The 13,982-nt window shown below is 47.3% G+C and overlaps 6 protein-coding genes across 6 annotated transcripts; 4 read left to right on the top strand and 2 right to left on the bottom strand.

The window, feature by feature from the left end:
* Positions 1-195: 195 nt before the first annotated feature.
* On the top strand, positions 196-807 carry AGABI2DRAFT_68708 (hypothetical protein; the record flags this gene model as incomplete). The annotated part of the gene is made up of 5 exons (XM_006460271.1): positions 196-363; positions 420-456; positions 530-627; positions 686-710; positions 764-807. 5 exons carry the CDS (start codon positions 196-198, stop codon positions 805-807), a joined length of 372 nt encoding a protein of 123 aa, XP_006460334.1.
* Positions 808-816: 9 nt separating this feature from the next.
* Positions 817-2,809, bottom strand: AGABI2DRAFT_220292 (hypothetical protein). Its single transcript, XM_006460270.1, has 8 exons — positions 2,566-2,809; positions 2,425-2,510; positions 2,298-2,375; positions 2,122-2,243; positions 1,954-2,065; positions 1,555-1,896; positions 1,057-1,496; positions 817-1,001 (listed from the first exon to the last, which is right to left on the bottom strand). The coding sequence occupies exons 1-8, from the start codon at positions 2,793-2,795 to the stop codon at positions 930-932; spliced, it is 1,482 nt and encodes a 493-aa protein (XP_006460333.1). The 5' UTR covers positions 2,796-2,809; the 3' UTR covers positions 817-929.
* Positions 2,810-2,920: 111 nt separating this feature from the next.
* AGABI2DRAFT_192071 (hypothetical protein) lies at positions 2,921-5,467 on the top strand. Its single transcript, XM_006460269.1, has 11 exons — positions 2,921-3,093; positions 3,142-3,175; positions 3,228-3,447; positions 3,497-3,526; positions 3,582-3,633; positions 3,687-3,931; positions 3,983-4,010; positions 4,059-4,145; positions 4,200-4,440; positions 4,493-4,651; positions 4,703-5,467. Exons 1-11 carry the CDS (start codon positions 3,000-3,002, stop codon positions 5,325-5,327), a joined length of 1,815 nt encoding a protein of 604 aa, XP_006460332.1. The 5' UTR covers positions 2,921-2,999; the 3' UTR covers positions 5,328-5,467.
* Positions 5,446-8,323, top strand: AGABI2DRAFT_220287 (hypothetical protein). The gene is made up of 6 exons (XM_006460268.1): positions 5,446-5,758; positions 5,816-5,887; positions 5,945-6,156; positions 6,212-6,683; positions 6,739-7,036; positions 7,086-8,323. Exons 1-6 carry the CDS (start codon positions 5,467-5,469, stop codon positions 8,236-8,238), a joined length of 2,499 nt encoding a protein of 832 aa, XP_006460331.1. The 5' UTR covers positions 5,446-5,466; the 3' UTR covers positions 8,239-8,323.
* AGABI2DRAFT_135559 (tubulin alpha) lies at positions 8,272-10,276 on the bottom strand. The gene is made up of 8 exons (XM_006460267.1): positions 10,245-10,276; positions 10,107-10,185; positions 9,932-9,963; positions 9,667-9,877; positions 9,310-9,611; positions 9,090-9,262; positions 8,884-9,038; positions 8,272-8,834 (listed from the first exon to the last, which is right to left on the bottom strand). The coding sequence occupies exons 2-8, from the start codon at positions 10,165-10,167 to the stop codon at positions 8,428-8,430; spliced, it is 1,341 nt and encodes a 446-aa protein (XP_006460330.1). The 5' UTR covers positions 10,168-10,185; positions 10,245-10,276; the 3' UTR covers positions 8,272-8,427.
* A 352-nt stretch (positions 10,277-10,628) lies between these two features.
* On the top strand, positions 10,629-13,971 carry AGABI2DRAFT_220282 (hypothetical protein; the record flags this gene model as incomplete). The annotated part of the gene is made up of 9 exons (XM_006460266.1): positions 10,629-10,834; positions 10,896-11,266; positions 11,320-11,592; positions 11,651-11,960; positions 12,010-12,301; positions 12,354-12,899; positions 12,964-13,107; positions 13,160-13,342; positions 13,400-13,971. The coding sequence occupies 9 exons, from the start codon at positions 10,629-10,631 to the stop codon at positions 13,832-13,834; spliced, it is 2,760 nt and encodes a 919-aa protein (XP_006460329.1). The 3' UTR covers positions 13,835-13,971.
* Positions 13,972-13,982: the final 11 nt, after the last annotated feature.

Below are 13,982 nucleotides of genomic sequence, written 5' to 3'. Positions count from 1 at the left end.
ATTGCAGAAGCCGCGGCGCTGAGACCCCTGTCACAGTAGGTGGAACTGGCTTTCTTTTACCATAAGAGGGCTCCGAGTTGACGAACGTGCATCAGGACCCCTGCCACCGATCTGCCTGACCTGTCTCCGCGACCAATTCGCTCTATATATAGGATTACGTCTCTGACCATCGCCGTCTTTCAAGCTCAAAGCTGCATGTCTACGCAACCCCTCCTCCAGCGCACGGCGAACAAACGCATTGCGCTTCCCATCCGTGTTGAGCCCAAAGTCTCGTTCGCAAACGAACGTACTTTCCTCTCATGGCTCCATTTTACCGTTGTGCTCGGAGGTCTAGCTGTTGGTTTATTGAATTTTGGTGACAAAGTACGTGTTGTCCTTGATCTTATTTGCCTTTCTTCATGGCGAATCGCGCTTCTTAGGTCGGAAAGATCAGTGCTGCCATGTTCTCCGTTGTCGGTCAGCTCTTGTCATTCCAAATGATGATACGTAACTCTCGATAGGGCTAATCTCCCAACGTATTTCCTTTTAGCTATGGCAATTATGGTTTACGCTCTGTACACATATCATTGGCGAGCAGCTTCCATTCGTCGCGGTGGACGTGGGCCATATGATGATAGACTTGGACCCGTAGGTTCTTGTAAAACTCAGTTACCTTGAAGTCTATGCTTACCCATAACCTTCCCAGACAATTCTGTGTATCGCTTTGCTGGGTACGTGACTTTTCAAAGTTTTTGCCTAGGCACCGTACCCACAGTTCTCGCAGTTGCCGTTATCATAAACTTCATTCTAAGGTTCACCGAGGGCTGAGCGCTGAAGCCGGACTCGAAGTTACTCTTGGTTTTGGCGAACCATCTTTACGCTGCTTTCGATATGCATCGGCTATGTATGCAGTTCCTATGCTACAGAGAAATTGTACTTCCGCTACACATCTAACTCCGTTTTTGCCGTTTTGTATTTGGTCTTGGTGTATCCACAGAAGATACGGACAACGAACGGCGGGACTAGCGAAATGACGTTAGCTCACTATGGTAATAAAAACAATAAAGGTGAGCACACCTGCCTGCGGCTTCCCCTACCGCTCCGCGCACTAACGACGCTCTGCGATCGACCATCTTCACCCGCCTCCCCTTCAACCATGCCTCCATCGACATCCATTGTGTCACCTTGAGCATCATCTCCTTCCTGCTCTTCTTTCATTCCAAGCTGGGATTTGAGCACTTGTATATCATAGTCTACTTTGTCCACAACGCGTTTCATTTCAATCAAGGCCATTGTGGCCTCGAGAAGCGAGTCGAGCTGTGCGACGGTGTCACGCGTTGGCATGACTAGACGGGTATGCGAGACGCCAAGCTCTGCGAGTGCTTGTGTGACCTTGGGTGCGATGGCCGCCTTGGGTACAGGAAGCTTGAAAGAGCGCAAAAACGCAGGCTGGTGAGCAGCTTTAGTTGCAGAAGTTGTGTTTGGAAGTTCAGTCCGTGTGATACAGTTTTGAGTGTCTGTAAATCAACTTGTCAGTCCAATATTGCAGAATGAACGTCCAGCGGCAAGCTATACCGAAAGCGGCATTTTTGGTAGGTTGCGGTCTTTTGAGGAGAGGCGTATTGATGCTGGGTACAGATGGCGTTGCTGGAGATTCGGCCTCAAGAGCACCTCTTTTCTTCCTCTTGGGATCGGTCGCAAGTTGTCCGAGCGAAGATATGTCATCTTCCACGATATCTTGCAAGCCAGAATCAACTCCCGCGAGTAACCTAAGGAGGTCCTCTCTCTCTTTCTTGAAACGACGTTCTGTTTGTTCTAGCTTCTTGATTTCAATATACAGAGCTTCCTCCTCGGCAACCTGTTCCTGCGTTCGGTTTTCGAGGCTCGCGATGTATTTTTTGCGTGTCAGCTCTCGTTCTGCAAGGTAATTAAATGAATAAACTATTCTCGAAGGTGACGCGGAGTATTTCACACCTTTGTCGAACTGTAAACTTGATAATAGCGCCGCTTTGCTAGCCTCATCCCCTGCCCATGGTCGGTTCCTTACAAGCTTACGGCAAACGCTGTAATATCGGTCTTTCAAATCCTTTGAAAACAATTTTCTTTAAACAAAGCGATAATAGTACATGGCAATCTACTCACATCTAACGACCGTGGCGGTCCATCATGGTATTCGTATCGATCATGGATGACATACCACCTCGCGTCAAAGTCTCTGACCACATTAAATAGGTAGTCAGTTTCATCTTTGGTCCATTCTTTATCTAATAAACATTATAAGTGCTTCATCAGGGTGATCGTAACGATGCTCAACATGCCTTCAAGAAAACGCGAATATTCATCTTGGGAGAACGTATAATTAGTGGTTTGAATGTGGTATTTGGCAAAAGGATATTCTTGCATACACGTCAGTAATGTACACACCATGATACAACTTGTATGTACCTGTGTTGGGATCTGAGTTGGCCTTGACCCAATGGTGCAACTCCAAGCCATCCGTTCGAGCATTATTATTGAAAGGTCGTAACACCCTTGAGAGAGCTGTGTTAACCCTTGATGAGGACTCAACAATGGTATTCACCGCACCATTTTGCGCGAGCGTCAACTCCGAGATTCGGTTTTTGTTTCAAACGGGGCTTGGTAAGCGGAGGTGCTAATGTGGGAGTTGAAGGACCGATGAGAGAGAATAACTCGCGCGAGATGCCGTCTGGTTTCTTGACAGCAGATGAGCCTGTGCGTTTGGGCTGCGAGGGACCGGCAGATATGCTGGGTTCGATGGAAAGTGCGCTCCGAATGTCAGCAGCTGAGGCGTTCATGGTCGTCGATGCCGAGAAATGGGCGGTCACGTGCGGTACGCTGCATCTAATGATGTGCCAAAAATAGGCCGGGTGTCGAGGGCCACCAACGATTGCTGTTTCGTCGTAAGCGCCTCTTTCGCACTGCGGTGATATCAGACCCTGTGGGAACAACTCACCGGCGCCCCCATCTCTATCCGCAGCACCAATCCTCGTAACCACAATATGGATGATACCTTCGTCAACGTTTGGCTCGATGGCGATGAGCCCACAAACGGCCCCAACAAGAAAGACTTTCCCAAATTCTGGCTGGATAAAGGTATGTCGAATTTTGTTTGGCAGAAATACGTCCTCATTGGAGAGTTAGCGTCAGCAAGGCACAGTGACCCCAGCCTAATTGGGTCCGTTCGTAGTCTCGTTATTGCGCATCTTCCCTCTGACCCCCCTCACCAGTGCGGACCACCTCCGAAAGCAATATCCTAAGCACTCCGTTGTGTCCACCAGCGCATTTGACCTCAACATTCTTTCTTTTCCTGGACTGACTGCTACCCCACTCCCTGTCAGTCCCCTCATAACTGATGTATTCTTTGCACCGTTCGCGAGAAATTCCAACGGGGTTCCCGGTGCGCTGATTGATCAAGTCAAAATTGGTGCTTTCACGGTTGTGTGGCAGGTAGGCAGAGTGCTTTACCCTGAGCATTCTGTAGTCTAACATGGTATAGGGGAATGACTTTTTGCTCTATATAGCTAGTGTACGTGCTTGCTATGGGTTCCCGTTGAATGTCGGCAAGCTCAGCGCGTTTATAGTATCCTGGGGCATACGGTAATACCATCACTCAGTCGTACATCCTTCATGAGGGCAAGTATTATAAACAATAATTTAAGCAACAACTCTGACAGAATTGAATACAGGACCCGAGGATCCAGCGAGACTGCTACTGCTTAATATCGGAGCGTGGTCTCATGAACTGCACGATGAGGTCTGGGTCTTCAATCAAGGTTTTTGGAACAAAGATCGCGGCCTCTGGGATGAAATTCAAAAGGCCGACTGGAAGGACGTTATCCTGAGAGAAGAATTCAAGCGGGCTTTACAGAAAGATGTGTATGGCTTCTTTTCAGCAGAAGATGTTTACAAAAAGCTTGCCGTTCCCTGGAAGGTAGACCATAGCCACCTTTTCATGTCTAAATGTGTCTGAATACTCGTAAAGCGCGGTCTCATCATGCATGGGCCTCCTGGTGAGCTAATTTCATCACCTGCTTTGTCGTGATTCTAAAAGGAAATAGGGAACGGAAAGACGATTAGTGTCAAGGCCATCATGAAATCCTGTAACGATAACGGATTTATACCGTTATATGTCAAGTCCTTTCAGAGTGAGTCCTGTCGTATATTTTCTCTTGCATCTTTGTATCTAATCATGTCCTCAGGCTGGAAAGGAGAAGAAGGTGCCATGGCGGATGTCTTTGACCAAGCCCGCCAGCTTTCACCTTCATGTTTGATACTGGAAGATTTGGATAGTCTTATAAACGACCGCAATCGCTCCTATTTTCTCAATCAGCTTGATGGTCTTGAAAGCAATCATGGCCTTCTTATCATCGGAACCACGAATCACTTCGACCGGTTAGACCCCGGCTTGAGCTCCCGTCCTAGTCGTTTTGACCGCAAATAGTGGGTATTTTGCTCCTTTTGAATTATGTAGCAAGCGTTGATCAACTTGCAGTCTATTCGATGATCCGAACAAGGAAGAACGCGCCTTGTACGCAAAGTATTGGCAGAACAAATTATCCAGCAATTCTGAAATTGATTTTCCTGATGACCTCATTGAAGTCATTGCCGATTTGACACCTGGTTTCAGCTTTGCTTACCTCAAGGAAGCCTTGTAAGTAGCATTCATTAAAACCACAGATCCCATATGAACAGGTTACGCTAGCGTTTCAACCCTTGTTACACTGGCCGGTATTTCTGGGGATAAACCACCGTTCGAGAAAGCGCTCAAGGATCAGATCCACGAACTCCGAGAACAACTCGATAAGGAGGGACCCCAAGACGTATGCGACACCGTGATGCCTACCCGCTTGGGCCTTCGACATCCAGAATCCTTTCCACCTAATCCCGGTCATGGTGTTCACTTTCCGCCAGATGCATCCCAGCATCACGTCGTGCAAGGAAATGCCCACAAGAAGATATACAGTTCTGCTCGAATTGCAGAAGCTCGCCAACGTGGTGCAGTCTATACCGATCAAGCCTCTTCCAGTATTAACACCAACATGAACTCTTCGTCGCCAGTGTATCGCCCATTTACCGCACGTAACCCAAAGCGCTACGCAGGTTACAATGACCACCCAGGCAATATCGACGACAACATCCTTATGCGCAATCCGTTGGATCGTTTGTATATATCGTCTCCGGATAGCCTGGAAGCGTCAGTGAGCAACAGGGTCTCTCAACGCGAATTACCTACTCCTCCTGGACCACCTGGTATGGGATGGGAGCGACCCACATTCGCTGAGCCAACTCTCCCTGGAGCTTTCACGCGATCGCAAGGTCGATTCTAAGGTCATGGTGACCATGCAGCGTAGCACAAGTGTGTATGTATGTAATGTACTATAATTGTCTCTCTGATCTGGCTGATGTATGGATCGATGACTCGATCAATACATATCACACCCATCATCGACATCTTTGGCCTATCCAATGTCGAAAGTCACGCCCGAAAACGAGCCCCTCGTTAATTTATTCCAATCCATAGGGTTGACTCAATCAAAGGCCCTCGAAGCTGCGAAGTCCGCTAAACCGGCAGCTATTTTAAAGGAAATCATTGACGAGAACGATATTGTTGCAAAAGGCTCAGACGAAAAGAGAGCAGGTTTACTGGTAGCGTTGTCCAATGCATTAAGCAAATCTCCAGGCATTTCGAAACCCGGGAAGGATTATGTATTGGACAAAATCTTGAATGGAGATTTAAAATCGGTCGACCAAGTCAATGGTAAGCGTCCAGGAGCTCTAATCCAAACAAACTCCTTGACACTGTTCAATCTATTAGCTGCAGTAAAATACGTTGATACCAATTCAATACCAATCGACGATGCTGATTTTAACAAGGCCTGTGGAGTAGGTAAATACATCCCCTACCATGTCCCTGCCAAGCCCTGGATAGACTGTTTGCCTGCAGGTTTCAGTATCACGCCCAAAGAGCTTCTGGATCAAGTCCAGAACTATCTTGCTTCCAACCCCGCTACCGGATGGACCTCTCTTGGCACGACTTTGAATGTACTTCGTGGGAGCTCTGAATTTCGATGGGCGAATCCTCTAGAGGTCAAGGATGCGGTTGAAAAGGTGTTTCTAGAAACGTTTGGACCGAAGGTGGCAAAAGCTAAAGTCAAAGTGTGTAACCTGTTCATGCTCTATACTATATAATGAAACTTGGCGTCGTAATCAGGAACCAAAAAAAGAAACCAAGAAGCCTACAAAACAAGACAATCCCGCCGAGAATTCTGCTAGCGCGAGGAAGACTGTATTTGAGGAAGGCTTCTTAGGTTCACTTCATAAACCTGGGGAGAATCCACAGATCCATCCGGACCTAAAAGAAAAGCACCTGGCAGCCACTAAAAGTGCAGTATGGACGAGATTCCCGCCGGAACCTAATGGTTATCTCCACATTGGACACTCAAAGGCTATCTTCGTCAACTTTGGATTCGCGGCCCACCACGGAGGAAAGTGCTATCTGCGTTATGACGATACCAATCCTGAGAAAGAAGAGGCACGGTATTTCGAGAGTATTTTGGAGATGATTCGGTGGCTCGGTTACGAACCATGGAAAATCACCTACTCAAGCGATTATTTCGATGAACTGTATGCTCTTGCCGTAGAGCTTATAAAGCGTGGCAAGGCTTATGTCTGTCACTGCTCCCGTGAGTTCATTTATCTACACCACTGAGACGTGATACTGAGCGGGAAATGTGGTAGAGGAGGAGATAAAAGCCGACCGAGGGGAAAAGAAGGCGAAGCCCCGTCCTTGTGTGCATCGCGACCGACCCATAGAGGAATCCCTTGCCGAGTTCGAGGACATGAAGAATGGCAAATACAAGCCCAAGGAGGTAGCACTTCGTATGAAACAAGACCTGGACGATGGGAATCCCCAAATGTGGGACCTGACAGCATACCGAGTTCTCGATGTACCACATCATCGAACCCATGACAAATGGAAAATATATCCGACATATGATTTTACTCATTGTCTTGTCGACAGTATAGAGAACATCTCGTAAGTCGTTGATTTCGAGTGCAAGATATCGCACCACTCATATAATCAGGCACTCGTTATGTACAACAGAATTCATTGCCTCTCGCCAGTCGTACGATTGGCTGTGCGATGCTTTAGAGGTGTATAAACCAAGACAATCCGAATACGGTCGTTTAAACATCGAGGGGTCTATCATGTCGAAGCGAAAAATCATGGCGCTCGTAAATGAAGGCTTTGTCAGTGGATGGGACGACCCTCGTTTATATACTCTTATTGCGCTTCGTCGTCGCGGGATCCCTCCAAGTGCGATCACCTCATTCGTCAGCAGTCTCGGCGTTTCCACCTCGATCACCAGCATTGAGCTTGTGCGTTTCGAGCAATCCGTACGCCACTATCTGGAAGGAACCGTGCCGCGTCTACTCATGGTCCTTCGCCCTCTCAAAGTCACAATTGAAAACCTCCCAGAGGATTATGTCCTTATGATAGAGAAACCACTTCATCCCAAGGTCCCGGAACTGGGTTCAAGTAAAATTCCATTCACTCGTACGATATACATCGAACGTGATGATTTCCGGCTCACGGATTCAAAGGATTATTTCCGCCTTGCTCCAGGGAAAACCGTCGGCTTATTCCAAGCACCTCATCCTATCACTTGTGTCTCTCATAAAGTTGATCCTTCCACGGGCGATGTCACTGAGCTTTTCTGTAAACTCGAGAATGAGGGACATGTGAAAAAACCTCAAGCTTTCATCCAATGGGTCGCTGAACATCCATCTACTGGAAGTCCAGCCAGAATCGATGAAGTTCGTGTTTTCCATCGACTTTTTACCACGAACCGTCCAGGCAGCGATTTCCGTGATGATGTCAACCCAAATAGCTTAGAGGTTATCAAGGGTGCCATGGTAGAGGTTGGATTTTGGTCTTTGGCCAAGAGCGCAATTACTCAAGCACGGAAGGAAGCAAATGAACGAACGAGAAAGGCTCTTGCAGAAAATAAGGTGGATGTGATGGAGGGCACACCTCAAGTTACAAGTGCCCAGCTGATAGGGAATGAGTGCATTAGATTCCAGGGGCTTCGCGTTGCCTACTTTGCCGTTGACACAGACACTCGCGCTGCAGTGCTTAATGAGACTTCTGAATTGGAACCAGGAAGGAAGCAAGGGGATTATCTGGTTTTGAACCAAATAGTGACCCTCAAGGAAGATTTGGGGAAGTCAGGGTAATCAATTTTGGTTGAAATATTTCCATGCAGTTCATGTGAAAAACATTATGAAAGAACCAATATATTTGCAAGACGTTGTGATGTTCCGCAATGAAGACAGTGTATACCTGAGAAATCGTGGCACAAAAAGGGTAAAAGAATTATTATGAATCGTACTCCAAAGAAAATAACAGCGAGGACAACAATACGATCAGTATTCTGCCTCTTCAACATCGGCAGAGTCAATGCCAACTTCCTCGTAGTCTTTCTCTAGGGCAGCTAGATCTTCACGAGCCTCGGAAAATTCTCCTTCCTCCATACCCTCACCAACATACCAGTGCACGAATGCACGCTTGGAATAGAGGAGATCGAACTTATGATCAAGGCGGCTCCATGCGCTAGAGATGGCGGTGGTGTTAGAAAGCATGCACATGCTGCGCGATACCTTGGCGAGATCACCACCAGGTACGTGAGCAGGAGGCTCATTACAGATACCAAGCTTGAAGCCAGTAGGACACCAATCAACAAACTGAATGGTACGCTTAGTCTTGATGATGGCAACAGCGGCATTGACGTCTTTGGGAACGACGTCGCCACGGTAAAGCAAGGCACAAGCCACTGTTGCATGTTAATTGTGGTGAACGCTACGATAAAAGTATCAACTTACTGTATTTGCCTTCACGAGGATCGCACTTGACCATCTGATTTCCGGGCTCAAAGCAAGAAAAGGTCATATCAGCAACTGAGTTTTGCTCATGGTGAGCTTTCTCGGCAGAAATGATGGGGGCGAAGGTGGCAAGAGGGAAATGTATGCGAGGGAAACTATAAGCAGTCGTAAGTCACAACTCAAGTGACAACATAGTAGACACTCACGGAACCAAATTAGTCTGGAATTCATTCAGATCAACGTTGAGCGATCCATCAAAGCGCAGGGAAGCCGTAATCGAGGAGACGACTTGGGCAATCAACCTGTTGAGGTTGACAAGACTCGGGGATGTGATGTTGAGATTCTTCTTGCAAATGTCGTAAATAGCTTCGTTATCAACCTTGGAGCCTATTAATACCGACTTGGTTTGACAAGAGTGAAACATACCATGAAAGAACAGTCAGAGTGCTCAAGAGTAGTGTGGGTGGTGAGGACAGAGTTGTAGGGTTCAACAACAGAGTTGGCCAACGTAGGGGCAGGGTAAACGCTGAATTCCAACTTGGATTTCTTCCCATAATCCGTTGAGAGGCGCTCAAGGATGAGAGCACCGAAACCAGACCCAGTTCCACCACCAAACGAGTGGAACACAAAGAAACCTTGAAGACCGGAACAGTTGTCTGCAAGGCGGCGGACCTTGTCCATCACTGTATCTATTCGCTCCTTTCCAACGGTGTAGTGGCCACGCGCATCTATAAGTGTCTATATTAGGAAATTTTAAAATCGGTCCAATCAGACAATACGTACAATTGCTAGCAGCATCTTCCTTGCCCGTGACGAGAGTCTCGGGATGGAAGAGGCTCCTGTATGGGCCATTCCTCACTTCATCGATGACGTTGGGCTCCAGATCAATGTAGAGCGAGCGAGGTACATGCTTCCCGGCAGAAGTCTCCGAGAAAAAAGTGCTGAAGCCATCATCATTTTGAGAAGGAGAGCCTTCGATGATGCGGCCATCGGGCTGAAATGTATGTTAAAGTAGCAGAACCCAAAGGAAAAAAAAAAGAGTACATACACTCAAACCATGCTCAACGGTGTAAAGCTCCCCTATGCGATAATCGGATTAGCATCACCTCATTTTTCACAACGAGCGATAAACCGCGTGCTCCAAGAAGGGGAACGCGTTTCCACGTATAATCTCGCGGCATAGCACGGAGAGAATTCGAATATAGGTTGAAAGGCATACTTACAGCAAGCATTTCCGATCTGAACACCAGCCTGACCGACGTGCACAGAGATGACTTCACGCATTTTTACAGAGATTTAAGGCTGTAAGTGGAAGGGGGAGGTAAGGTCAAAGCGTAAAGACGACGATACGGAAACGTACTGACGGAAGGATGGAGAGACGCTACAGTAGCAGGACGAGGGCAAGAAACGCACCGTTTCCATAAATTATAACAGCAACATATTTTCCCACGGAACCCTTGTCACGCTCCCACATGGCTGGTCTGTGCGCCTGACCCTTCTCGCCTCACGTCCTCCACGACGTGTTTTAGCAATGGAAATTAAAGCTCATACGTATATAAGAGCATCGAGGCCCAACATGTGGTAAGGCGAGCGTACATGATGAATTTGTTTTGAATCCATCTCATCGGAGGTTCGGAGCGTGTGACATGAGGCCAACACGAGGCTTGTATTTGGCATTGCCTTGTGCTACAAACAAAGCCGGACGCGTCTGCGCGTCATTTCAATTTATTGCGGCCAATGAACTCATGATCACCTTCACCCCTCTATCCGGAGCTGCTCGCTCAGATTCTCCGTCTCCCCTCTCATACCTCCTGCAGGTTGATGATGTCCGAATGCTCCTCGACTGTGGCTCTCCGGATTGGGCACCCGAAAATGACGCTTCGACGGATGGTGAGAATGAGAGCGAAGAGCCGCGACATTCCTGGTCGGACTATTGCGAGACCCTTCGTCGGTCGGTACTATTTGTCTTCATTGCTGTTCTCTGTTCATATATGCCTTTTTCCAAAATGTAGAATAGCACCTACTATTGATCTTGTCTTGTTGTCCCATGGCGACCTATCACACTCGGGCCTGTATCCATATGCTTACTCGAGATGGGGTCTGAAGGCACCGGCTTATTCGACGCTACCAGTACAAGCTACAGGGAAGATTGCTGCGATGGAAGACGTGGAAGGAATTCGCGATGAACAGGATATTGGTGACGAGCCAATACAAGAGGCTGAACACCAAGAATTGCAGTCTGGAGAGGATGCTGGTGTACACAAGGAATCCTCCCTGAATCCAACGACAAAAACGGGCAAATTTCTTGCTACTCTTGTGGAGGTGCAAGATGCTTTCGAATACCTCAATACACTTCGTTATTCTCAACCCATGCATCTCCAAGGTCTGACTCAATGTTCCTTGCCCAACAATACTCTCAATGACAGCTTCGTGTAGGGAAATGCCAGGGCATCACTATCACGCCTTTCAATGCTGGGCACACATTGGGAGGAACCATTTGGAAAATTCGGTCACCAACGTCTGGAACTATCATATACGCTGTACACATGAATCACATGAAAGAGCGGCATTTGGACGGGACCGTTCTAATGAAAAATGCTAGTGGTGGAATATTCGAACCTCTAGCGCGGCCAGATTTGCTCATCACGGATGCTGACCGAGCCAATGTTATAACAAGTCGGCGAAAAGACAGAGATGCCGCTCTCATTGGTGCGTCTTCTGTCTGAGAATTAAAAAAAGTATACTTGACCTAATGTTTACTTCCTAGATACCATCACTGCGACTCTCTCATCCCGGTCATCTCTACTTCTCCCCTGTGATTCCAGCACCCGGATCCTTGAACTTCTGGTGTTACTAGATCAACATTGGAGCTATTCACGACTGCGATATCCAATCTGCCTTCTCGCACGAACAGGGAGAGATATGCTTGCTTTCGTTCGGAGTATGATGGAATGGCTAGGTGGTACGATAAGCAAAGAAGACGTTGGAGTAGAAGCTACTGCCAAGCAACGGAACAAACGAAAGAGAGATGATGATGATGATAACGAAGCACTTGGTGCTCTGGCTTTACGATTCAAGTAAGACTATCCTGAACTATCGGTCTAATGTGACCTCAACTATATTTAGACACCTAGAGTTTTTCCCCAACCCCCAGGCTCTTCTACAGACATATTCTTCAAAGGACCCCAAGTTAATCCTTGCGGTTCCCGCTTCTTTATCTCACGGGCCCTCGAGGAACCTCTTTGTAGATTTTGCTGTCGTTCCGGACAATGTCGTTCTACTCACAGGCCGAGGGGAGGAGGGATCACTTGGTCGAGCACTCTTTAATAAGTGGAATGACAGACAACGTGTAGATGACAAGTGGGACAAAGGCAAGATCGGTAGCAATATCATGTTAGATGGTGGATTTCGCATGAAGGTGAGCGGACTGAAGCTTTCAAGGTATCTGGCTCTGAACCTCTTGGAACAAGATGCGTAGCAAAGTGCCGTTGCAAGGCGCCGAACTAGAAGCTTATCTCCAACAAGAGAAGGAGAAAAAGGATAAAGAAGTAGCTCAGCAAGCTGCACTCGCACGTAGTCAGCGTATGCTTGAAGCTGATGAGGATGAAAGTGATTCAGACTCGGATACTGACGAAGAAGAAGAGGTAAGGAGGACCTTAGAAGGTGACATGGAGGTTGATGGCGACGGAATATCGCGACGGCGCAAAAGAGATGATACGGATGCAACTGACTGGGCTCTAGATGCGGATGAGGGCTTGACGAAACAATTCCTTTCTTTTGATATTTACCTGAAGGGGAATGTGTCAAGAGCTACCTCATTTTTCAAGACTGCAGGTGGGCAGACCCAGCGTTTCCGTATGTTCCCATACGTCGAAAAGAAAAGAAGAGTAGACGAGTATGGTGAAACAATAGATGTGGGTATGTGGTTGAGGAAGGGAATGGTGCTAGAGGAGGAGGCGGAGAGTGACGAAATCAAAGATTATAAGAAAAAGCTCCAAGAAGAGGAAGAAGCCAAGGTGTGCATATCGTCTTTGCTTTGCTAAGGATTTTTTTCTAAAAAAGAAAAAAACCTGACTACAGAAAATAAAAGAGCCTCCGTCCAAATTTGTGACAATGGACGTCGATGTCCAATTAGCTTGTCGACTACTCTTTGTTGATATGGAGGGACTCAATGATGGGCGAGCCGTAAAAACGATTGTCCCACAAATCAATCCGCGGAAGATGGTTGGTATTCACAAGACAGACTCATGCGTCATTATTCTGAATAAAGACACAGATTCTGGTTTCCGCTTCAGAATCGGCGTCGAACGCCCTCATCGAAAGTTGTAGCAATATCCGTGCTATGACGAAGGATATCTATTCTCCCGCTGTAGGCGAGAGCGTTCAGATCGGCCAACAGACAAATACGTTCTCAATATCGATTAGTGAAGACCTCCTTACCTCTCTCAGGATGTCCCGGGTGAGCCTTTAATTATCTTATTACCCAGCGGATTTCACTCAATACCAAAGGTTCCAGTTTGAAGATAATGAGATAGGTTATGTGAGGGGCCGAGTTGTTGCCCATGCAACCTCGACAATTCCGACGCTCGAGTCTGTCTCTTCCCTCCCACCCACCACTGATCGCACTGTCGTCAGTGATCCTTCAAAAAGTCGCATACTTGGCTCGCGTCCGAAGGTTGCACTGCCTCAGTCAACTATGATTGGGGAACTTAAACTAACCGCGTTAAAACAACGGTTGGCTGCCGTTAATATTCCCGCTGAATTGATTGGAGAAGGTGTTTTGATCTGTGGAGGCATCAGACAAACTGACAATATGGATACCTCTGAGGAGACCGTTGCGGTCCGCAAGAAAGCTAAAGGTTCTGTCGAGCTGGAGGGTAATGTTTCGGAGTTGTATTACAAGGTTCGGCGAGAGATTTACAACCTTCACGCGATGGTGGCCGCTTCATAACCCTGACTGTAGTACTTTTCTATACATGCACGTGTAACCCATAGCTTTCGTACATCTTGATTCACCACCAGAGTCAAATTCTGCGAGCGATTTGAGAGCGTGTATTATCATTACAGTTAAACACCCTGGAATTTGTTTGCACTCTTAT

The sequence above is a fragment of the Agaricus bisporus genome, assembly GCF_000300575.1.
Source record: "Agaricus bisporus var. bisporus H97 unplaced genomic scaffold AGABI2scaffold_4, whole genome shotgun sequence".
Taxonomy (NCBI): Eukaryota; Fungi; Basidiomycota; class Agaricomycetes; order Agaricales; family Agaricaceae; genus Agaricus; species Agaricus bisporus.
Note: the sequence above shows the minus strand (reverse complement) of the source record. Positions and strands in the feature narration are given on the sequence as shown.